At 32.9% G+C, this 25,867-nt stretch overlaps 2 protein-coding genes across 2 annotated transcripts; one reads left to right on the forward strand and one right to left on the reverse strand.

The window, feature by feature from the left end:
- The first annotated feature begins 495 nt into the window (after positions 1–495).
- Positions 496–11,548, forward strand: LOC134696923 (microfibril-associated glycoprotein 4-like). The gene is made up of 10 exons (XM_063558891.1): positions 496–577; positions 1,215–1,286; positions 2,451–2,580; positions 3,714–3,836; positions 4,196–4,315; positions 4,657–4,782; positions 8,025–8,143; positions 9,436–9,532; positions 10,284–10,448; positions 11,307–11,548. The coding sequence occupies exons 1-10, from the start codon at positions 554–556 to the stop codon at positions 11,522–11,524; spliced, it is 1,194 nt and encodes a 397-aa protein (XP_063414961.1). The 5' UTR covers positions 496–553; the 3' UTR covers positions 11,525–11,548.
- A 2,410-nt stretch (positions 11,549–13,958) lies between these two features.
- On the reverse strand, positions 13,959–22,210 carry LOC134696073 (kinesin-related protein 12-like). Its single transcript, XM_063557660.1, has 2 exons — positions 20,458–22,210; positions 13,959–14,258 (listed from the first exon to the last, which is right to left on the reverse strand). The coding sequence occupies exons 1-2, from the start codon at positions 22,007–22,009 to the stop codon at positions 13,963–13,965; spliced, it is 1,848 nt and encodes a 615-aa protein (XP_063413730.1). The 5' UTR covers positions 22,010–22,210; the 3' UTR covers positions 13,959–13,962.
- Positions 22,211–25,867: the final 3,657 nt, after the last annotated feature.

Genomic DNA, 25,867 nt, shown 5'->3' on the forward strand with positions numbered 1-25,867 from the left:
TTTTGAAAAAGCCGTAGATTATGAAAAGCCGAAGATTTTGGAAGATTTTGAAAAGCCGAAGATTTTGAAAAGCCGAAGATTTTGAAAAGCCGAAGATTTTGAAAAGCCGAAGATTATAAAAAGCCGTAGACTTTTAAAGAGCCGAATATTATGAAAAGCCGTAGATTTTGAAAAGTCGTAGATTTTGAAAAGCCGACGATTTTGAAAAGCCGAAGATTTTGAAATGCCGAAGATTTTGAAAAGCCGAAAATTGTAGAATTTATAATAATCGGCGGGATTGTCAAAGCCGAAATTTATTTGTATCCATGTATTTCTAAGGGGAAAAAAATAATAATAATAATAATCGGGGGGTTCACTGTGGCTTTCCATATAATACATACAGCAAATGATAAACATAAATATTTGATAAACATTAAATATATAGTATCAGTACGTGTTTTGCCTTTGCTATTTTAAAGGTTCATATATTAAGGTTCATTTTTATTTATCAACAGTTCGAAAGCAGAATTGTTTGAGCTGTAGTGAAGTCAAAAGTCCAGAATTGTGCACAAACATGACAGTCTGCCATGAACATGAGGTCGGGTTGTTTTTAAACTTGACATCTTTTAAACATACATCTGAATTAATCATAGGATGTGTGTATTAATCCATATATATTAATATTTTCTAGCCTATTCATCCACTGAAGATTGGGACTTCCTTTACTCATGGGGCCGCTACCTATATATGCTGAAATCGATAAACATAACCTATACACAAGCCCTTACTCTAAATCATAACACGATCATAATCAAATCCAATACGTATGGTCGCTCTGATCCGGTGCTCCGGAAGGGTTAACAATTCAGCTCCAATTAAAGTAAAAGCATCCATTGTATTTTTCTGTTAATTGGTATGACAGAGGACTGCGACAAAAAAGTAAAGGAAAACAATATACACTTCCTTGCAGCACATAAGATAGACTAGTATCAAAAGTATATTAAAAAGAACTGGACTCAATGAGGAATAAACGACGTATTTAAGTCATTATATTTTTATCAATTCCTTTCGTTTGTACAAAATGTACGAGCTTGTACATGTTGTAGTCATTGCTGAAGATTCTTAAACGTGTTGAATGTATTGTTTATTTTCCTTATCATACTAACAGTAAGTTTGCAAAATGAATTACAAAAAAATATTCAAATTCTATACTTTTCTATTTTTGTTGTTGAAAGGCTTGTTTTCTCCATAAATTTAAGACGGAAGATAATCAAGAAAACTTTGATCTTGGTTGCAAAGATAAATCTGTAAGTATTTAAAAGAAAGTTCCAGATTTACATTTTTTTTAAGAGACAATCATTTCAACCGTCGTCACCAAAAGTGGACAAAAGACATATCCCGGATCAACAGAATCGAATCAGTCGTCTGCGCTTATGTACCAATTACATATATCTGGCCTCACGGTCATATAACTTTCGAGCATGATTTTTGTACTCAGACTTGAAAATCAACCAATCAAATTGCTGGATTTCATGTTTCGAGCCTGATTTTTGTGCTCCGAGCACTGAGCATAGATTTATGCCTTCAATGCCTGTTCTTAAAAATAAAATTAGGAGATGTGGCAAGATTACAAATTATACAGCAATCCACAAAAGACTACAGAACAATTATGTGATTTAAGATTAGTTGGTGTATACAATTGAGAATGGAAATGGGGAATGTGTCAAAGAGACAACAACCCGACCAAATAAAAAACAACAGCAGAAGGTCACCAACAGGTCTTCAATGTAGCGAGAAATTCCCGCACCCGGAGTCGTCCTTCAGCTGGCCCCTAAACAAATATATACTAGTCCAGTGATAATGAACGCCATACAAATTTCCAAATTGTACACAAGAAACTAAAATTAAAATAATACAAGACTAACAAAGGCCAGAGGCTCCTGACTTGGGACAGGCGCAAAAATGCGGCGGGGTTAAATATGTTTGTGAGATCTCAACCCTCCCCCTATACATCTAACCAATGTAGAAAAGTAAACTCATAACAATACGCACATTAAAATTCAGTTCAAAAGAAGTCCGAGTCTGATGTCAGAAGATGTAACCAAAGAAAATAAACAAAATGACAATAATACATAAATAACAACAGACTACTAGCAGTTAACTGACATGCCAGCTCCAGACTTCAATTAAACTGACTGAAAGATTATGATTTCATCATATGAACATCAGGCACAATCCTTCCCGTTGCCTTACTTTCAGTCGTGGTATACATTTAATTTACATAAACCTGCATGTTTCCATAAAATTAGTCTTGATATCCTATAACATCTTGCATGCTTCACTATAAGTATCCTTATTGTTGATAAATTATATAAAAGTTGTTTCAGGTCTATAAAGAGGAGATAATTTTAGGTTTTTATTATTCTTTGTTGAATTTTAAATACAGCTTTATGGGGCTATTCTTGTTTCAGCTTTGTCTTCATGCTTCAACTAGTAACGGATTTGGCCGACGATCAACAATTGGCAGACATTTGGTATGTGAAAACTGTTGTAGCGGTTCCGACTCGTGTAATCGAGATCTTCTGTGTGGACATCATATGCGTATGTAAATACTATTGAGTTGTGATTGAAAAATTAAAGGGAAAACATTAAGGGGACAGAAAAGTGTACAATTATTCCAATAGACTAAGTACGAATTGAAGATTCTTTTATATGTCGCTTATTCAAAGGCTCACATAAAGAAAGTTGTGTTTACTAATATTCCTTAATGTTAATTAATATATAGAGGAAGGAGATTGCCAATAAGTAGAACAACTACCCACCATAAATCAAATGAAGTGGATGTAATCAATAAAGGCAACCGTGCGAGGGCTGTATAACCAGTCAAGGTCGTTAAAAGCTTCCATCACCATAGACAATCGTACAACCTTCAACAATAAGAACAAACCATACTGTCTAATTATCGGATTTAAAAGGCTCTATATATAAAAAAAAAATACAAAACAATGCAATTGAGAAAACTTATGGCCTATGTTGGAACAAAACAATTTACGAAAATAAATGTGACAGACACGGACCAATGACAACCACTGAATTCGTTTATATTCATCTTTTTTAACTTGAAAACTATCTTTCTCCTGCATTTAGCAGCATGTGTTAGATTTCATGCCTATGATATATAAATTTATAGAACCAGATGTTGTGTCATGTTGATTGTTTACGTCAGAGTATTTGATAATTCTGTTATATTTTCTATCTTTTATATCACGCATTACCCATTTACAGTGATACTCTAGTCTGAGTATGTTGTACTCTAAAAAAAATGCAAAAGATTTTCAAACAATAATAATTACATTAGATGTATGTTTCATTATGATACTTCATTCTGATTGGCTAACTGTACATCACGTGTTATTCCGTAAGCAATTGCATTACTCCATAAAACTTTTCATTCACGATAACACGTGGTCCCACAATAAAGTGCACAGGTAAATTAAATAAAACAATAATAAAATTCGTGTTTTCATGATCATTGCTAAAAAAAATGTAATTATAAGCATTGAATGCTTCTTTTTGTAACTTCATAGGGTTGTAAAAGCGTTGACCGTGCGCACATTTTAAGTATGAAGCGCTTCATACAAAATGTACTTCGGTCAACGCTTTTACACCCCAATGAAGTTACAAAAAGAAGCATTCAATTCTTAAATAAATGTTCTTCTGTTACTGTCTTACAGAAGAAGGACCTAACTCTACATGTACCCTAAACAGCGAGTGTGACAGCAACCTTGTCTGTCTGTCCAGTCGATGTCAGTGTCTCTCTACTGACTACTTCTGGAATGGATTTGTTTGCATGACAAGTATAATATAAATAATTATAATAACAATATTACTATTATTTTGCATTATGTTGCTGCTGCTTTATACCAAATACTAGTATTCATATAAATCATTTAAATCGTATATTTGTCTTAATTAAAAAAATCACGCGGTAACAATTATTTGAAATATTGAAATAGAAATTTTAATTGCAGGCTCTGAAAATGATAAGTTCCATTTATATCATTTGGTTTATATTTAGAATGTAAGCCCATATGTTGATAATAAGTTGTCCTTCCTATCGTTGTCTGATTGAAGTCTCGTTCGTGTATATTTATCCATACATGTATGCACCTCATTCAACTTTATATGTGTATAGTTGTATTTTATTTTAATAAAGGAAAATCCATAAATGAGGAATGCGAGGAATCGAGACAATGTAAATTGTCCTTACAATGCAGAAACAAAAAGTGTCAGTGTATAGAGTCAAACTACTGGACTGGATCCACATGCGCAGAACGTACGTTATTCAAATTTTATGTTTTAACTTGAAATCAGCCAACTATTGTGGAAACAACAGCTATACTTATAAATATTTGCCTTATTGTACATGTTCATGTACAAACACAAATGTTGATAGGCTGCTTACATCCTGAGCGAACCGTTTTTTTTTCAGAAGTAACTTAAAGTTTCCAAATTGACACGTATGATGCCTTGTATTTCGACAAGTAAATTGCAACCGGTGCCAATAGTGGAACAGAGAGTAAAGACCATAGTTATAAAAATGTTCCAATGTAGTTTCAAAAACTTGGTTTGTTATTTCAAAGTCTTGCAATAATTTTATTTTAATTAATTATGTAGGAAAATCAGTGAATGGTACTTGTGCCACACTTATGGAGTGTAGAGACACATTGTTTTGTGTCCACTCAATATGTAGATGTGACTACTATATTGGAGAAACATGGGATGGCTATTCATGCGGAACAGGTAAATGTGTGACTACTTTATTTTAGAAACATGGGATTGGTATTCATGCGAAACAGGTAAATGTGTGACTACTTTATTGGAGAAACATGGGATGGGTATTCATGCGGAACAGGTAAATATGAAGAAATGATGAAGGGTGATATATAATACGCCAATAAGATAGCAATATTGACACCAAATAAACCAAGACATATTTATGAAATATAGTATTCAGTTGTTAACAAAGACCGGATTTGTTATAATACGAGCAACACGACGGATGCCACATATGGATCTGCTTACCCTTATGGGGCACCTGAGATCCCCTTCAGTTTTTGGTGGGGTTCGTGTTGTTTATTCTTTAGTTTTATATGTTGTGTCATGTGTACTATTGTTTGTCTGTTTGTCTGTTTGTCTTTTTATATTTTTAGCCATGGCGTTGTCAGTTTATTTTCGATTTATAAGTTTGACTGTCCCTCTGGTATCTTTCGTCCCTGTTAAACAGCTCATATAATAACATAATTATATGGAAGTCATCTTACTATGCAGTACAGCATTGACAATGAATAAATGTAAATGTTCATTAATCGCTGAAAGTGACTTTAATAAATGTATCGTTGTTTGATTGTTTAATATATTTGTTCTTATCTTCTTTATGGTCATAAGTAAAATATTTCAATGCGGATATGTGGTATCATTACCAATGACATATCTACCTACCAAAGCATGAGGATGAATTGTACTTTAGGGAATTGTATAGCCCCAGCTTCGCAATTGTAGACTTTCAATTTATATGTAGCAACATGTATGGCAATCAGTACATTCATATGTAGTAAAAGTCCATATTTCAGGTCATGCATTTCCTATCACTATTTCTAAATAGAGGAATTTTGCTCACAAGGAACCAATCAAACTCAAAGTTCCGGGCAAATGGTAAAGTTTAAAATAATCCCTTCGTATCTTTTACGGATGCTATCACCGGTTCGTTGATCGTTATGGAATATCTGTTTCACAGATGACGATGGATATGTTCTAATCGTCGTAACAAAAACACTCTTCTCTTTTTCTCGAAACGAAGTCTACCGAATAATACTTATCACAGGGTTTTTACTGTCACGAGCAACATGACGGGTGCGACACATGGGGCAGGATTGTTTACCACTACATATCAGCTGAGATTACGCCTATTGTTAGGTGGGGTTCGTGTAGCTGAGTCTTTAGTGTCTATGTTGTGATTTGTATATGTTGTCTCTTTGTCATTTTTGCCATAGCGTTGTCACTTTATTTTCGACTTGTAAGTTTTTAATGTTTTTTGCATCTTTCATCTTTACTCTATAAAGACCTCGGCATAACAAATTCTGTAAAAGTTTAAAAGATAAACCAAGTTTTGCGGTATGACTACAACAACCAATTCATTGCAGACCCCTTACTTGCTATTGGGTCGAGAATAAAGAATGCTGAGAGTTTAAATAAGTCGTAGGGCAACAAATCCTCTCCATACCTTGTATAGTTGTATAACTTCACATAAGAACAAATCACCAAAAACAGTTGGACAAGGCTTGAACCTTCAGATCGACCCTTTTAACCCTTTACAAAAAGAGAGAATACAAGGTACCGATTTGTAACTGTTAGCTATACCAGGGTTTTAATTTACCAAACTAAAACGAGTCTGCTGCACACATGTAAAATGTAAAGACGGCAGAAAAAAGATATTTTTCTCTTCATTCTCTATGTACGTATTTAAGCAACTGTTCTATAGTTGAAACTTACATTTTAAAAATAATATCTATTAAACGTTTCCACCTTAAATACTTTTGGAGTAACACTTTTCATCATAAACTAAAGTATACAATCATAACTTATTGCACTATCTCAAAGATGTAATTTTCCTAGTTTCAAAATCAATTTTAATTTTCCAGGACATTCTTTAAACGGTTCTTGTACATCAGCAGCAGATTGCAGATCTACTTTATCTTGTGTTAATGGACGTTGCAGTTGTAACTCAAGTGAATCATGGAATGGCCATGAGTGTGTTACCAGTAGGTCTTGTGTTACTCAATTGTACAATTTATCAACTCGGAAGGGGCATCATTATTACTTTTCTTTACATAGTTTGCATTAAAAAAAGTTGAGATATTGTTACGTAAAATCAACCAAATATAACCCGCTGTAATGAAACAGTAAAAAATAACTTTAAACAAAAAAAGCACCATTGTCGTACTCAGACTTAGACATTAACCAATCAGAATACCTCAGACTTAGACATCAACCAATTAGAATACCTCGGATTTAGACATCAACCAATCAGAATACCGCAGACTTAGACATCAACCAATACTGTGTTTGGTGTTTTGTGCACAAAATGTGTACTACAAGTTATGAGTAATGTTCGATGACCGACAGCCCAGGCCTCAATTTTGTACATCAGACGCGCTGCGTTTGTCTTTAACCGACTCATTTATGACACTCGAATCAAAACTCTCTATATATGCTTAACGATTATCATTAATGTCTACACATTTCATTCATTTTGGAATATTCTTTTTGTTATGTACAGTAATAAGTGTAATATTACAACTGACACCATGTTATATTCTCTTGGGCCGTATATGGCGATTATAAGAATGACAAAATAAGCAGCGTGTTCATTTGTATAAGTAAACACACAAAAATACTCAACTCCGAGGAAAATTCAAAAAAGAAAATCAAAAATCAAAAGGCAAAATCAAAAGTCCAAATACATCAAACGATAACAACTGTCATATTCCTGACTTGGTACAGGCATTTTCTAATGTAGAAAATGGTGGATTGAACCTGGTTTTATAGCTAGCTAAACTTCTCACTTTTATGACAGTAGCATCAAATTCCATTACATTGTCAACGACGATATTCAGTTTTCCACACGAATAATCATACAAACAATGTATGGGGTTTACATAAATCATATCAGACTGATACCAAAGGGAAGTATCTCAACGAACGAAAATCGAAGTACGTAAAGTACTATATAAGAATAATGTTACAATATGCAATACCAAAAATAACTACTTAGTATAGTAAATTTAACTAAGTCGTGTATTCAAGATTTGCAACTTGAAATTCAGCAAGCGACACTCAATAAACAGAGTCTGTATAGGCATTTGATGAGAATAGTATGACTTAAATCTATTTTGTATGTATAGTAATAAGACCATAACTTGCCATTTGTATACTATTATATATACATGTATGCAATTTATATGTATATCAAAGTAACATTTTAGGCCCCAGAGAGTGTGAGGATTTAATTATTTCTATATCTGGAATTTATACTATTTATCCCGGAGGTGGTACCCTTGCAGTTCAAGTGTACTGTGTTGTTGAAGCAAACAAAATATGGACGGTTTGTATAGTATATTAAGACAATCTCCCGTTTGATGCATCTAAGATTTGCCGATTGTATATTGAGCACCGTTCATTACTGCATTTTGTTCTTGGTTACAATTGTAGCGATTGCATTTCTGCCGTTTTAAAAAACATGAGATGAACTTATTATTAAAGACAATCACAAAGCATACAGATAATATAAAAAAGAAAAATGTTACAACTCCCCACAAGACCAAAAGACACAGATAAACAACTATTGATCAACGTACGGCCGTTAACAATGAGCAAAGCTCATATCGCTATAAAGGACCACGATTTGACAAATGTAAAACAATGCAAACGAGAAAACGTACGGCATAATTTATGTACAAAATAATGAACGAAATACAGATATGTTACACTGAGCTACAGGCTGCTGACTGGGACAGATTATACAAGCCGTTCTCGCCACATTCTGTATGTACCTGGTACACGTTCCCGCCACATTCTGTATGTGGCGGGAACGGCCTGTATAATGATAATGTACATTTGCAGCAACGTAAAAAGCATGTAGAAAGATCACGATTACACAACAATCAATACATTTCAGAAAACAATGAACCACTTGTATTATGACATGTTCTGGAGACGTAAAGTATTCCTTCAATTCAACGTGTTGACTCAACAGTAAATGCCCAATTAAGGTGGTATGGATGTCTAAAATAAAAATGATAGAATTTGTTCATAATTTGCCAAAACCAAGTATGATCTATCGATATATGTCGAAAAAAAATGATAGGTCACCGTGCATTTTCTCAAGCTACAGGATGTGCCAAATGACACATTTTGTATGCATTATACAAGAAAAAAACACCGTTTTGTGATTAGAAACTTAACAAAATGATAGAATTGTTAAATACTTAAGGAAAAGATAGCTTTCAGACAATGCTTTGAAAATTTCAAAAGAAAAGATAGGGTCACCGTACGTTTTTTTCTGGCTAAAATACAAAATAGGAAAATTCCATGTAGAATCCTTCAGAAAATGCACTGTTTTAGAGTTACCTCCCCTTAAAATGCGATTTTTTTTTTTCTTTCTAAAAACAACAAAAAATAATCAACATTTGCAAAAATATTAATATTAATAAGCTACATTCTAATAAATATTCTTTTAAATGAAAATTCATAATAAATATCTGCATTCCTGCATAAAATTTTGCTAACTTGATAGAAAATATGGACCTTTGGTTCTCTGTTTTTTACAATCCAAGATGGAGGAAGACACCCATACCACCTTAACATTAGACCATACTAAATATCTAATATATTTAGGTGATACAAAGACGAGAGAGTGGTTCTGTAGATTTTGATAGAGGATGGAATGAATATAAATCTGGATTCGGAATAGCTGGTGGAGATTATTGGTTAGGTTAGTAAATAGTATAACAGCAAGTTAAAAAAAACCTACAGAGTGCAAACTTGACTTCAATAAGGGAACGTTCGTGTTTCGTTTTAAATGAGCCAAAGGTTAGTAGTTGTCTCTGGGATTTACCCCCTGATCCCTCCTACAAAATATAACAATGTAACCAATCGTGTTGAAAGTGACTTATAACACCAAATACCAACCGACCAATGGGTTGAAAGAAACAAATGGAACCTATTATAATACTTCTGTGTGCTAATTGAGCATCAGTTATAACAAAAAAAAGTTCTCCGCAATTGTAGATTTTTAAATGACAATTCTTGGAAACATGTTCAACATTCCATTTTTTTTTTAATTTAAATGTTATGATATATATGTGCATACCCCATTTCCATTCTCTATTTTATAGAACAGACACGTTGACATTGATCTTGGTTATTATTATAGTAAATTACCGTTTTTTCTGTTTTCAATGCAATTCTCCTACATTGGAGTCAAAGATGCTAATGATTTGACGATGCATTTCATGATTGCAATTTAATCATATAATTTACGATAAGGCATCAATCTTTCTTTTTCTCGTAGCTCTTTTTTCAATTTGGGAAGGGAAATGAAGGCTACTCGTGACTTATCATTCCTTACATGCATCCCTCTGTTTTGAATAAATCATTTCTATCTAGAAATGTAACTTTGTGCAGTTTATTTCATCCTCATTTAAGAAATTTTCAATATATTTTTAGTTGTATTATCTTATCAGGTAATGAAAATATTCATATAATGTCAACGGAGGCCCAGCATGAGATCAGTATATATCTAGAAGTCTCCCCTAGTGATTACAGATATGCAAACTATTCAACCTTCAGACTTGATGATGAAAACAGTAAATATAGTTTAGCCATAGCAGGTTACAGAGGTAATGCAGGTAAGTACAACGGTGAACTTAATTGGGTATGCATCGTATGTATGCTGAGAGTCTGTATGCCAATGGGGTGGTCTTCATTTTAGTATTTTTCAATCGTTAGGCCATTTTCTTTATCCCTTTTCAGCCCTTCACTTTTTATTTCTTAGCACCGTATTATTCCGTAATTTTGTTATTGTCCATTTTCTCAATCCCTTACTATCTTTCCCCCTATTATTTCCTACTATGTTGATCCCATCCGATGTCTCATGCATGTGTTATATATTTATTAACCTATAATTGGTCAAAACATACTAATACATGTACGTAAAAACTATGCAACAATTCAGCAGGGTACTAGATCTAAATATTCGGCAGGATTCCAATAAAAAATGCTGGTTTCTTCGAAAATATTTAATGAAATCTAGAATATATGTAAACATCGGGGTTTCATTCTCCGAACTCTTTAGCTGTCTTTTACTCCAATACTTCTCACGAAAGAGGTGGAACGTACAAAAATGATTATATAAGACTCATTGGTCGATAACTTAAAATAAAACGCCATGACGAAAAAAAGAAAATCACGAAAACACACAACACTACATAGAAAACTACTTATTTAGCAACTGTCGTTTTACTTTCAATAATCTTACGTCAAATCGTTTTTGTTTTTGTGTGTTTTTGTTTTGTTTTGTTTTGTTTTGCTTTAATTTATTTATTTTAGTTAATTTATTTTATTTATTTATTTATTTTTTTTTGGGGGGGGGGGGGGGTCCCATGACACAACACAGTTTTGTTAAACATCTTTTGCTAATGAGGAAATGAGGAAAAGATTTTATTATTTCAATAAAGCTAGTACTTAATGTAGTTTGATATTTGCAGGTGATTCAATGACCTATCACAACGGCCTTATGTTTAGTACAAAGGATTCAGACCATGACGGTGATGCAGGCCGGAACTGTGCAGCACGATATAAAGGGGGGTGGTGGTACAAAAACTGTTACTATGCCAACCTGAATAGGGAGGACAACAACTTAATCAATTGGAGAACATATTCAAATTACATACGGAAAACTAAAATGATGATAAGAAGAAAATGATAAAAACCTGTTCAAATGTATAAGGACTTCATCGTTTGATACATATATTTTTGTTAACAGCTTTTCATAAATTAATGGATTAAACTGATAAAAGTTGGCATGACTTTTAGAATGAAATTTCGTTAATTGAAATTATCTTTTACACTAATGGCAAGCGTTTTTGTGAAATTTAGTCTACACAAAAATTGCTTTATTAAATCGAAGACTATTAAATGGCTGCCATAAACATTATTTTTAAGGAATTTCAAGTAAAAATATTAATAAAGGCCATGTACATTTTTTTTGTACTTACGAGATTTAGTTGTTCTGGACTTTGGACAGGTACATGCAGACAGTAAACACTAGTATATCGCATAATACATAACACATCACTACAATGAAGTAACAGCCTTCTATTGAATTAACAAAACGAAATAATGCTCGCATTTACCGAGAAAAAGTTACAATACTAACATAAAATTAGTGACTCACTGTCTCGCATCACGTGAGAACATTGTCTCAAACAAATAGGCAATATTTGTCAAACGCCGCGGACGGGCAGACAGACACACAGAACATACCTAAAATGTCCCATGCCATAGTGTCATAGTGTATCCCTGCACCTTCACATGAATTCTTTTTGATAATCGAGGCTAACATTTATTCACATTTAAAGTCTTGTGTCATAGTGATGCCATCAAAATCCAGAACAAATGAAGAATGGTTGTGAGAGGGGTAGCGCTATAGAACCAGGTTTAATCCACCATTTCTACATTTGAAAATGCCTGTACCAAGTCAGGAATATGACAGTTCTTGTCCATTCGTTTCTAATGCGTTTTGTTATTCGATTTTGCTATGTAATTATGAACTTTCCGAATTGATTTGCCCCTAAGTTCAGTATTTTTGTGGTTTTACTTTTTATCTATTGACATGAAATTATGTGAAAACGTTAATTTCTGAACTTTTGACGTGAATAACATATTCAAGTGGATGATATAGAAATGTTAAGTATGACTATAAGCTTTAAGGTTATATTTGTTGACAATTATTCCTTAACTTTATTCTGTTTGATGAAAGTATTATGAATAAAAGAATTATATAGTCTTAAGAAAAACTAATCTTTTTAATACCTCCTTCATTATCTGAACTACTTTCGTCATACAACGACAACAATGTTGACTCTCTTGTCAATTGGCGCAAACACAAAATGCTTGCCGTTGATATGCAATTTATTTTTGTTTTTTTAATAAAGACATCGTTCTTGTATAGGATCTGTAGTTTTTGAAGAAGCTTGACAAGTCCAAAAAGGCTTTAAAACTCACTCTCAACAATAATTTGTATTTAAGGTGTTACCCGGTGTAAAAAAAAAGGCAAATTACTTTTATAAAAAAGTTTGCATAAAAAATACTCCCTCGACACAAAGTGTGCCCGCCTCGTAAAGAACCCTTATATTCACCGTCGGCGAATAATTCTGTTATGCATCGCCAATTTTCTCTCTCGATATAATGAAATAGTAACGGTCCTTTGAATTGTAAGACATTCAAAAATGTCAAGCCTATTAACTCTTAGTAGGGTTGACACGGCATGAAAATACGGATTTTTTGTGTTATTAAATTTGCTGTTACAAAATGATAAAAATCATTATAAAGTAAGGAATGTATCTCCCTCATGCAAAGCTCTGATTCCTTTCACGGATTTGGCTATACTTTTTTGAACTTTTGGATTATAGCTCTTCATCTTTTATATTAGCTTTGGATTTTACATATTTTGGCCACAAGCATCACTGAAGAGACATGTATTGTCGAAATGCGCATCTGGTGCAGAAAAATTGGTACCGTTAATGTTATTTAGAATATCCCTCTCCTCAGAGGGCGTATAATTATGTATAAGTATTAACCACTACGTGCCTTTCGTTTTTTTCTCTGTATCGTTTAATCGACACACATCTCTGTTTTACATACAGTTGAATCTGAATCTATCACAAACCTATTACATTCACTCGATATATTAATGATTGAATCGAGTTGTTTCATTCTTGAATCTATTATATAAAATATCTAAAACAAATTTTGCAGTGATATGATATGAAAACCAAACTGAATACAAGGGTTCCAACTTTTTAAAGAAAAAGTTGATCCCGATGTGATTTGGCTAGCTCTGTATGTCCCTTTTGGTCATATACATGTAGCTCCAAACGTTTCTACACCTTTATACTCAAGTTCCTGTAATCAAACGATTTGGTCTAAGCGTTCCTGATAAAGATACAGCCAGAGAAGACCACAAAGACTCACGCAATTTATAAAGTGTTATTAACATTGTATATAGTTTCCTGACAATAGTTGGCGTAGAGGGTATAAACATACAGCGTTGTAAGATTTATTTTTTTAATAAACTTAAATTAAATAAATAATCAACAAAAAATAAAAGTTCAATTTTAACAAGGTCCCTGATTTTATCAACTAGCTTAGTTTGTTTTCTTTTATCTTTTCGGTTACTCTGTCATGGCTTCGTTCGTGTTTCGATTTCGTTGAATTAAACGATGATAAAATTTTGTCGTCGGACGGTACAGTTCTCTCCCTTTGTACATGGTTGCGAGGATTCTGTTTCAATAACAAACGTAACAATAAGTCTGAAATGTCTCTCTTATTTTGAGGTACAGAGTTTGCATTGTCCACTGAGGATCTGTAACTTTCAGTGGGCAAAGCTGCTGGGGATGAAAAATCTTTAGACATGGAACTAGAAAACGATCCCGGGTCTGAAATAGAAATAAAATATATGAGAATTTAGCATTGTAACATTAAAAATTTAGCATTGTAACATTAAAAATTTAGCACTGTAATATTAAAAATTTAGCAATTTAACATTAAAAATTTAGCATCGTAATATTAAAAATTTAGCATTGTAACATTAAAAATTTAGCATTGTAATATTAAAAATTTAGCATTGTAACATTACAAAATTAACATCAATTCAACAGACAATCCCATCGTAGACATAGACAATGGACATTTCTTAAAGGAGCTGAACTCGCTATAGTATGATAGTGTATGTAAATTGAATTATTTTGCCAGCAGTACTTATTCCATGAGTATTATGGAATTGAAAACTAGTGTTATGGAGAGTATAATTTTTAAAGGCAAATAAATTTGATATAATATATATCCAATTTACGTCCTATGTGATATTCCTTTTATTGATGTATAATTATTTAGATGCTACCCTTAACAACGCGGGCACTTGCGGAAAGGGTATCCACAAATGCGTCGAACAGCATATGCAATGAATATACACAGACAAGTAAACATATTCATACAACATTTTCATACTTAAAATTGGTATATCATCTTACATAAGAGGAAAAAAACATTATGTAAAATGTAAAAATATGAGCTTAGGTAAAAGTAAGGTAAGCATATTACATAAACAAATAACATTTAAAGTTTAGGTTCCTAAACCAATGATCTCTGAGAGTACATTTCACTCTGACAACATTATTTATTACTTAAACTCTCCATAGTTTTACTGATATAGGGATCAACCTGATAAAAACAATGACCAAACAATTATTTGTATTTTATCGTAGGACGATAACTCTGTGACGTTTTAGTTTTATCTAAGCGTTTATAACCTACTATCAAAATTTTGAATCTGTTTGGGTTAAACTTTAAATTTCACTTTGATTCAAATTTAAATGTTATGTCCAGCGGACACTAACTCGAATAATTCAAGCCCTTACCGTCTCCGATTCTCTCCACCTTTCGTTAAGGTAGTGATCGATAGGGAGCACAATATAACGACTGGATTATTCGGGTTAAGCAGACACTGCAGTTCCTTCTCGGACTTCCCGATAAGGAATTTCATCAGCAAACAATAAGGCAGCAACCATTTGATTTTGCGGGGTGGGGGGGGGGGGGGGGGCTATGGATTTTTTTGGGGAAAAAGTTTGTTTCCAGTTTTGGGAGAAAAAAATTGTCGCCAAAACAATAAATTGTTTTTTGCCGAAGGCGAAAAATAAAAGTTTGTCCAGAACAAAAATCCACCCTCCCTCAAAAACCAGTTCAAAATTTGTGAGGAGAGCTAGATGCCCAGTTTATGTTCATCAAATGATTGCTTGCATCTTTTAAGATTCTATTATAATAGTAAATGCTTCATATCGAGTTCAATGACATTTTCAATATACACTGTATAAACTATTGACCTTGTATAGTACTTTAAAAAAATAATTAAAAAAATAGCAGAGTTAGTGTTCCATTACAACTCTTTTTTTCTAACATGCAAGATGTCAACAACTATAATCGACAGTTTTATCACTGTTTATTTCCGATACGTTCTGAATAGGCAATACATAACATCTGTGATATAGATACAATGGATAAGCAGAGATTCTTGAAAAAGAAACCGTGAGCCTGCAGTGATGTTAATCTTCGATTTCACTGCTGTTAGGAAACTTGAAAACCAAATAAAGCATCTTTTAAAATAGTTATGGCATGTCTTTAAAAGAAATTTCCTGTTCATTATCACTTTATATTTCATTTTATTTTGGTAAAGAATTGTAATATAGATATAGGAAGATGTGGTGTGAGTGCCAATGAGACAACTCTCCATTCAAATAACAATTTAAAAAGTAAACCATTATAGGTTAAAGTATGGCCTTCAACACGGAGCCTTGGCTCACACCGAACAACAAGCTATAAAGGGCCTCAAAATTACTAGTGTAAAACCATTCAAACGGGAAAACCAACGGTCTAATCTATATAAACAAAACGAGAAACGAGAAACACGTATATATTACATAAACAAACGACAACTACTGTTCATCAGATTCCTGACTTAGAACAGGTGCAAACATTTGCAGCGGGATTAAACGTTTTAATGGATCCAAACCTTCTCCCTTTTTCTGAAACAATAGCATAACATCACAACATAGAAAAACAAACGATAAAATATCAATTGGCAGACTTACCTCAATCAAAAAACGTATGATTACACAAAGAACGAATAAATTTGATCTGCGATATCTGAATACAAATGCACAGTTAATTAAATATTAGAGACAAAACATTCATGACCAAAAAAGCTAACAAACAAATTCAAACACAGGACATCACTGAGAAATATTTAACCAATCATTGTTCACTTTAGAAAAAAAACCGTTTTTTTATAATCTTGAAGTTTATACAAATGTTGTAAGAATAAGTGAACAATTGAAGATATTACAAATAATCAAAGCTGGTGTACAGACAAGATCCATATATTAAATAAAAAATAACAAAAAAGCATTAGAAACAGTATCAACAGGTCGAATTAACAAGAAAATACGATTTGAGAGTACTCGCAGTTACTGACAGCTAGTTAAAAGCCAAAACCAATTAATAATAAACAATCATGCATCAGAGACTAAAATCGACTAAAACACATCACAGGGATTTAGTATTTTAACGTCATTAATAGTCAAAGAAGACATGACTTGTGCAATGCCAAAAATAAATGTATCGACAGGTAGTAGTATAGTTAAGAGCGACTTCTATAGAAAAAAAAGTTAACGTGTCTGTGTCTCTATACATCTCGTCTCAAAAGATAATGAAATTTAGTTATGTTTTAATTTGCTAATGACAAAATCAATATTAGTGCCAATGTGAACTATATTCAGAGATATAATTACAATATTGGTACGATAACCCTTACTTATAAGTTTGTTTAAAGGTTCGATGAGTTTACAAGGATCACATAGTGATTTCCTCGCTTTAAGTACAATATTACCATAAAATTTAGGATGTGAAATACCGTTTTTAATAAGCTTTCTACAGGTATAGCCAAATTTACTAATCAAATCTTTGTATCTATGAAAGAATTTAGTAAAAGTTTTAAGTAATTTATGGTATCAAAATCCCTGACACAACAATTTACCAGTGATGCATTGATTACGTTCGTTAAAATCTATGACACCAGAACACACACGGGCAAACCGAACGAGTTGCGATATATAAACACCGTATGATGGAGCCAAAGGCACATCGCCGTCTAAAAAAGGAAAATTAACAATAGGAAATGAAAAAATGCCTCTTTTGTCGTAAATTTCAGTGTGAAGTTTCCCGTTTGAAATTGAAATGTCTAAATCTAGAAAAGGACAACTGCTGCTGTTTATGTTAGATTTAGTTAAAGTAAGTTCGTTATGGCTGTTTTACTTCTGTTGGTGTTACATATAAGGTAGATCGGGTGTCTTATTCTGAGCATTCAATGGGCATTTTGTTTATGTTGCAAACACTTCTTTTTTTCTTATAAAACCAATTTAACACATAGAACTTGGCTGTAGACTATTATGTCTTTTGATTTGATTTTATAAAAGATGGCTTTCATCGAAAGATACATTTTGTAACAGAGGGTCAGTCAAACTCATAAATCGAAAATAAACTGACAACGCCATTGTCACCTAACAGAAGTTCCAGTGGAAACTTTATTATAAACAATGTCATAATACCTGTACCAGTTGGAACAAATATTCAATACTATTTATTCCGTTAGGAACATCTAATGTAATATTTATTCCTGTGGAAATAATATTTCAGAATATTTTTTCCTTTTGGAACTTATATTATAAAGTAACTTCTATTCCGTGACACCATGGCTATAAATGAAAAAGACAGACGTATAAATTATTCGATTGCTAGCTGTCTCATACCTTTACCCCTAATATTTTTTTCATACAGGCATGTAACAGTGTCATTTTCAACAGATAATATCATGGTTTTGTAATTTCTCCTATTTCAGATAAACATATCTTTTACATCTCATATTTCATTATTTAAAGCACAGTACAGCGCGTCATCAATACCATTGTTCTTCTAGTAGTATGGATCTATATGATTGTGAATACAATCATATATATCTTAAATAAAGTATATAAGTTAATTATGAAAACAAGTATTTTGTTACATTTCTATAGAAAATATTAAAAAAATGTCGAGGCGATTGATCATGCAAATATGTAACGGTTCTATTGAAAAGTATATTTGGGGTCGTTTAAATTTTAACAAAGAAAACTTATTTTTAACTTTTTATTAATTATGGTAGGAATTTCGTGGAGAATACAAATAATGTTGACAATAATTATCGGCGATTATGTCAACAATATGAAAATAAAAGAAAATATTTACAGTTAGTTTTATAAGCTTATAAATCTTCAGTAAATTCTATCTAAGCTCGTTTGAAAATTTACATTGAACTTATCTAAGTTTATATAGTTAAGTTTAGCCTTCTTTGTTTTTGTCTTTATTATTTGCATTTTATATTTCGAAAATACTTAGGACTATCTATTGAATTTATGATAAGAAGTAGTAGGTTATTTTGAGACGAATAACATTATGACACAGAAATTATGATCATAGAATATCAATTTGATATGGTCACACCATATATGTTCGACGATATGCATATATTATAATTGTTCTATTATAAAATAGAGATGCGACATGATGTGAGAAACGATAAAAAGTCACCATACGCCGTTCAATAATGAGCAAAACCCACATCGCTTATCAAACCCTGAAAGACCCCATCATAACGTAACGTAAAACAATTTGAATAAGAAATCCAACAGTTTGATATATGTACAAAACAACAAACAAACAAAAAACCAAATTATGGTATACAGCAAAAAACGGCAAACACAGAATTCCAGGCTCTGGACTAAGGACAGACATATACAAAATATCAAACAAGTGTGCGGACGCTCAATCCTTCCCTTATAACCTACTAGCAAAGTGATGATTTTAACAGCACAACACATTTTAAAGCACAAATTATAAAAATCAGTTGAAAGGAGCTTGACTCATGGAATCGACAAAAACAAGAAAGTCCCTAGTACACGGATGCCACATCCAAACTATCATTGTGTATGTTCAGTGGACCATGAAACTGGGGCTAAAACTCTTATTTGGTATCAAAATTAGAAAGATCATATCATGTGTACTAAGTTTTAAGAAGATTGGACTTCAACTTCATTAAAAACTACCTCGACTAAAAACTTTGACCAGGAGCGGGAAAGACGAGCAAACGGACGGACAAACGAACGAACCGACGGACGAATAGACGCACAGACCAGAAAACTATATGGCCATAAATGGGGCATATCAAATAGACACTGATAAACGACTTGAGCGTACACGCATTTCATTAAAGCTAACTCGTATTAATTAGAAATCCTTAAAGTATATGACGTAACCAATTCTGACAGTAGTCGAGCGAATTAAGCAGTTTGTGTCTTATAGTGCTTTGCTTTAATTCTGCGCCAATTGGCATTTCATTCATGTCAGAACATTCTTTCATTAGCGACACATATCTTTTTTGTTTTGCGCTAAAATAAATCATTTCATTAGCGCTAATATTACAGATAAATAGTATTCGAAAGAGAGACGTTTAATAATAACCCCAAGGATGAAGTTAGGCGACATTAAATAAATCTAGAATTCAAAATTGAAATAAGAAATGAGTATATATGAACCTACTTAATTTTCGAGGGTGAATAATCTAAAACTAAAATCTTATTCGCGATGAAGCAATGAATATTGCAAACTGCTCCGTTATTTGTTACCTGTAAATGACGCAAATGTTAGATTTGATTTTGTAAAAATTGTCGCAAATGCAAAACACCACTATACAGGTATCACTTGCCTATCAACACAGAGGTTATTGTCCAATCAAACAACGCACACGGAAGCTGTGTTAACCTCCGATCTAAATAATTGACTATGATTGACCGTGTCGTGTCTTCGTTTCTTAGGGGGTTTAGAGTTGTGTGTTTGGTTGTTTCGTTATTTGTTTGCTTTCAAGTTCTTTCAATGGGTTGCTGTCTCATGTTTATTTACTAGTTATAATTCACGCGAATACAGTGTGAACCATTATGTTAATTATATACTGAGCCACAATTACCCTATAACAGATCTGTTGACACTAACCTGTTATATATTTTCGTACTTTCCAAGAAACCGCATCTTGTCTGTCACTTTGGGCAATCAACAGTTTCTTTTTGATATAGCGTTCACGGACATGGACGGGAAATTCGTGGACTGACTGTTTTTCTACTTTAACACTCGGTTTCTTTGGAACACGATCTTGCATTGAAAATTCACTTATAACAAATCCAGTTGCAGTAGTGTACTGAAGTTCTTTTTTCACACCTGTTTCTTTTGGGTTTTTTCGAAGCAATTTTGATCCTCTCATGCTGTGCCTTGGAGAGGTTCTCGAACTTCCACCCGACGAATCAGGAGAAACGCTTGACCTAATATCGTAACTCGAGACCCTCCCTACAAATGCTGGGTGTGCTTCCGTATCGAAGAAATGCTGTGATAGAGGTATTTGTGGATTTTTTCCAACGATTGATAAGTTATCCTTTGGTCGACAAGCTTCTTTTCGGACAAGTGGAATACTGACCGAGGAGTTCCGAGGAGAGACAACCATGGTTGGGTTAGTCGTTTTCTCTTCGGGTAATTTTGATGTTGGAACACCATAGTTAGGTCGATAGCTGACCATATTTCCCTTTTCCACGTAGTACGATACCGGAGGTCCGTTAAGTCCTTGTAAAGTGAATTTTATGGGAGGTAAATCCGTTAACCTTGAACGTGCAGATGATGGATGATTTGTTCTATTAAGAGTTATCTCCTCTTCCTTATCACACTGAGTTGCACTATCTGATTTTACACTGCGCCTGTCTGAGCTCGCACTCTTGGTAAAACGTCTTGCAGATCTCTGAGTGTACAAACTAGCGTCGGTATTCACATCCGGTATCGTTACAACTATTGAACGTTTATATGCACCGTAACCGGTATTCTTCTGTTTAGTATCTGATGGAATGATGTCATCTGCAGACGACGTTGAAACTGGACTTTTCCTTTCTGAAGCCATCGACAAATTAGGTTTTCCTGTCGTCCTGACCAATGGCGGTAAAATATTTGTCTTATTGTTACCCTTATTGTTGTCGTTATGAATAAATCTTTTGTCCAAATAACTAACATTATTATTTTCTTTCGATTGCGTGCTAGTTGTGTTTTTGTTATTTATTAATTTATTTTCTTTGTCAGAGTCACAACTGATTTCTTCATTTAAATTTCGCTCGTAATTAAATAAGTCTCCCCTACCTTTCATTTTTTGAAGAACTTCTCTTAAAACTTGTTTTTGCTGAGTCATCTCCCGACGTCGTCGAATATTCTCCGACGCTTCTTTACGGCTTATCCTCATTTTATCCAGTTGTAATTGTCGTAAATTTTTATTTACGACTTCCTGTGCCTTTTGTATTCCTTTTATTTGTATGAAATCTTCATTCTCCCACATGTCCTTGACCTTTTTCTTTTTTCGATGTTTTCTTTCAGTCACATTTTTCGATTTCTTTTTATCTCCGATAATAATTATTAATTGGTCGTCATCATCTTCTTCGGTTTTAGAATTACCGGTTTTAGAATGACCCAAGTCTAAGTTGTGGATTATTGATTCATTTGGTGACATTTTGCTCATGCTTTTTATCTTATTCAAATTAATTTTCCCGATATAAATCTCGACATATTATAAATCACATATTAATTAGAAGATAACTTAAGAATCTTGAAATCGATAACAGAAAGATCAATTTCTATTTTGAATAATAAACGTATTCATAGAGTTAATAATGAAGATAACTGTGAAACACAAACTTGACAACATTTAATAATCTTTAACTATAAGGAAAATATATTCCACCTGTCGTCTTCGGAAGAGTGATTCTATTTAATTAAAGCATTTAGACTTTTAACTATATAAACAATAGTACTAAGTGAAGGGAACAGCCATTAAACTCAAAATTAAAATGGTGTTATATTTCATTACTGTACAATTTAAAAGGTTAAGTGGATATCTTTTACCTTTTATGAATTTAAATATCGTCACTTTGTAAGATAAACATACAGATTATCAATTTAAGTTAAAATGTTATTTTAATTTATTAAATATAAAATAATTAGAATAAATATGAAGCGTAAACACCAGGGGCGGATCCAGACATTTTAAAAGGGTGGGGGTGGGTTCCCAACCAAGGATAAAGGGGGTTCCAGCTATATGTCCCCATTCAAATGCATTGATCGGCCAAAAAAGGGGGGTAATAACCCCTGGAACCCCCCCCCCCCGGGAATCCGCCAATGAACATCACCATGATCAGGTTATGTTATACAATCTGAAAGGAACACTTTTTTAAAACAAATAGTAACATCGCGGGTACATAAAATGAGATTATCAAATTTATTTCTATGTAAATTGTAATTACTGGGCTATGTTTTATACAAGTGTTGTAACACAAACAAATAAAAAATTAAAAAAACCAACAGTAAGCGTTTTTGAGAACATGCTTTTGAATTCCTTTCCCTTTTCAAATCCCCCTGTCTTATGGTGTTATCCTTTTCAGTATATATGTTTGTTATTGCTTGTATTAGCAATTGCACATCAGCCACACATTTAACACAAACAAATTTAAGTCATTTCAGCATAACTTGAGATCAATTAGATTTTTAAGTACATTCTCAGGTCAGCGTGATTTTATATCAGACTAGCTTTTTGCGTTTGGCAATTTGCATTCGTTGGTACGGTATAATTTAAAAACAATACCTGTTGCTGTTGTTGTTGTTGTTTATATCATATTGGTAATATAAAGATCATGGAGTGCTTTTCTGATTTGATTTGTGTTACATTTTGTTTGTATTTAATAGAATTATCTTTTATAATATCTTTGATAATCCCTTATATATTTATTCAAACTTATAGACGTATACAGAAAATATTTTGAAACCCCTTTTTAATACTTTGTTATTGAAGATCGTATGTTGACCTCTGAATGTCTTTTATGACTTTACTTAGTTATTATTTTGTAGAAACCGCATTTGAAAAATTCTCCATGAACGATTACGCATGAACCTGAGTGCTTTCAACTTCCGGGTATTTTATGTTACTTAGAACAAGGATTAAAATCATTTGTATATGAGATCACTAAACAAATCCTTGCTTAGAACAATCACTTACATGTTGTTGTCGGGATCTTAAATGACAAGTTCTCGTTTTTTAATGCGTTCTAATGATACGAACATACGATTTGCAAGTGCTTATAAATTCTGTCTTTTATTAAACGCAGCCTACTGATCATGATACCAATATGTTTCTTTTCATTCAGATGTTTTAGTCCTTTTTTGTATTGGTAACGAAGTATATATTGACTAGTAACAGTTTCATCCAATACTATGAAAGCTTCATTTATATACTTTTCTTGCTTTTCTGGTTAATTAAATTCTCTTGAGGATCTGTTCCCCTTTTCTTTGTAAAACTACAAAATAATTAATCTTATCTTATATTTACTATTATTAATTTCTATTGTCAAATAGACAGATCGTGCTCCAAGCATCTTTAATATAGGATGTCTTTTTTAAAGACAGTTTTGATATTCAAAATCAAGGTTTTTTTTATCTGCTTGACCACAATAAACTTTTTTTTATCAAATGGGAGATATTTTTTAAAGGAAAATACCATCCCACTTCCCCGTTAGTTGAAGGATAAACCAGACAAGCCATGGCAAAACAACGGTAAAATGATAAAACAAGTCCACACAACATTATAAAATATTAAACTAAACATGATCAGTTACACAAACCCACAAAAATCCGGGAGTTTTCTCAGGTGCCCCGAAAGAGTAATCAAACCTTGCTCTACATTTTGGACCATGCAGTCTGTTACATGATACTGACATCACCGGTGACAAAAGCGGATGTGTAAGTATCTTTTATCTAACGCTAAGCCGGATACATAGGTGGATCAAGCGTACCCTACCCCCTTTTTTGTTGTTGAAAAGGTGCATATATATATAGGAAGAGAAAATTTGACAAGGAAAGCTTTTCGTTCCGCGACGAAAATCTTAAACACCATTGACCTATAATGGTTTACTTTTTTTACATTGTTATTTGGATGGAGATTTGTCTCATTTCCACTCTCACCATATCTTCCTATATCTATGTCATGTACTATTCACCCGGTTTATTTAAATAATTAAAAATGGACTTATAAATAATGTGTTGGCGTAGACCAGTGTTTACTTCATAATTGTAAAATAACTATATTCACGATCTTGTAATTTTCTGATATTATGAAAATCTAGTTACCTATATGTAAGGGTAGATGCCGGATGGTATAAAAGGGGCATGCACATCTTAAGATTTTGTTGACGGTTTTATCAATTGTTTATGAAAAAGGGGTATATCAATAAATGTTCTTTTAATATAAGCAAAAGCTTATAAAACATAAATGTTGTGTGATTGCCAATATGACAACTCTTCACAAGAGACCAATTGAAACAGAAATAAGTAAGTATTGTTCACCGTACGGCAATAAACAACGAGCAAAGCACATACTACGTAGCCATTTACCAAAATTTAAGCAGAATCAAGTTTCTTTACTAACGATTTGAGAACCAATGATGGTTATGAAAATTACAAGGTAATTATAGTCCGAGTCAGCACTTTTCCCGCAATTAAATTAAATTTCTTGAAAATAATTTCCTCAGCCTCTCAACATTTTTAGCTTTCTTTACAAACACCCTTCCGATTTAAAGTATCAATTTTTAGTTCCAGAGTATTTTAGTTTCAGCTGGTTACAGTGAGTTGAGTTGCTGTGCTCTATTTTTAGTGTGTCACTATAACTACAGATTAAAAAGAGCTAAACCTTTGCTTCAGGGAGTCGGCTCACGATTTCGATTGTGCAGCTTATTTGTAAAATATATTTTGCTGATCACGATTGTAATTAAACATTTCTCTCTATCTATCATGTCTATTAGTTTTCACGATAATAGGCAAAAATGAAAAAAATCGATTTAAGGACAATGTTTAACTATGTTAAGAAGTCGTCCGATAGTCTTTCGTTATCCAAAATTTGGTAGTTCTCAACATTCTAAACATTTAGCTCGCCATAATTTCTATCATCATACCGGTTCTCAAAATAAAAAATAAAAAAAACTTGCATATTACCCCTATGTTCTATTTGTAGCCATTTCCGCCTAAACGCTTCTCATTACTTGGCGTCTTTCGTCGTAGACTTGTAGAAAAAAATCCTCTCCTCGGAAACTACTTGGCCAAATTTAATCAAACTTGGCAAGCCTCGCGCTTTAAATATTAAAATTTAATTGTCTATAGTGGAGAAATATCGTATCACACTTGTTTCAGTTGTGGAATCTATATTTTTACCACTTGTTTTTAGTTTTTCCCTACCATCTTATAAAAGATACAAAATTAATGTATATAAAACCTTAAAGAAACAAGAAAAATCTTCAGCAGTACAAGATCTTCAAAAAGTCAACATGACTGTCCT

The sequence above is a fragment of the Mytilus trossulus genome, chromosome 14 (assembly GCF_036588685.1).
Source record: "Mytilus trossulus isolate FHL-02 chromosome 14, PNRI_Mtr1.1.1.hap1, whole genome shotgun sequence".
NCBI lineage: Eukaryota > Metazoa > Mollusca > Bivalvia > Mytilida > Mytilidae > Mytilus > Mytilus trossulus.

Coding starts and splice junctions, on each gene's coding strand:
- LOC134696073 (XM_063557660.1), bottom strand. CDS start 22,009: ATGAGCAAAATGTCACCAAATGAATCAATAATCCACAACTTAGACTTG. Junction 14,259..20,457: donor AGTACGAAAATATATAACAG/GTTAGTGTCAAC, acceptor TTTCTATTTCAG/ACCCGGGATCGTTTTCTAGT.
- LOC134696923 (XM_063558891.1), top strand. CDS start 554: ATGACAGTCTGCCATGAACATGAG. Junction 578..1,214: donor CAGTCTGCCATGAACATGAG/GTCGGGTTGTTT, acceptor TGTTGTTGAAAG/GCTTGTTTTCTCCATAAATT. Junction 4,316..4,656: donor TGGATCCACATGCGCAGAAC/GTACGTTATTCA, acceptor TTAATTATGTAG/GAAAATCAGTGAATGGTACT.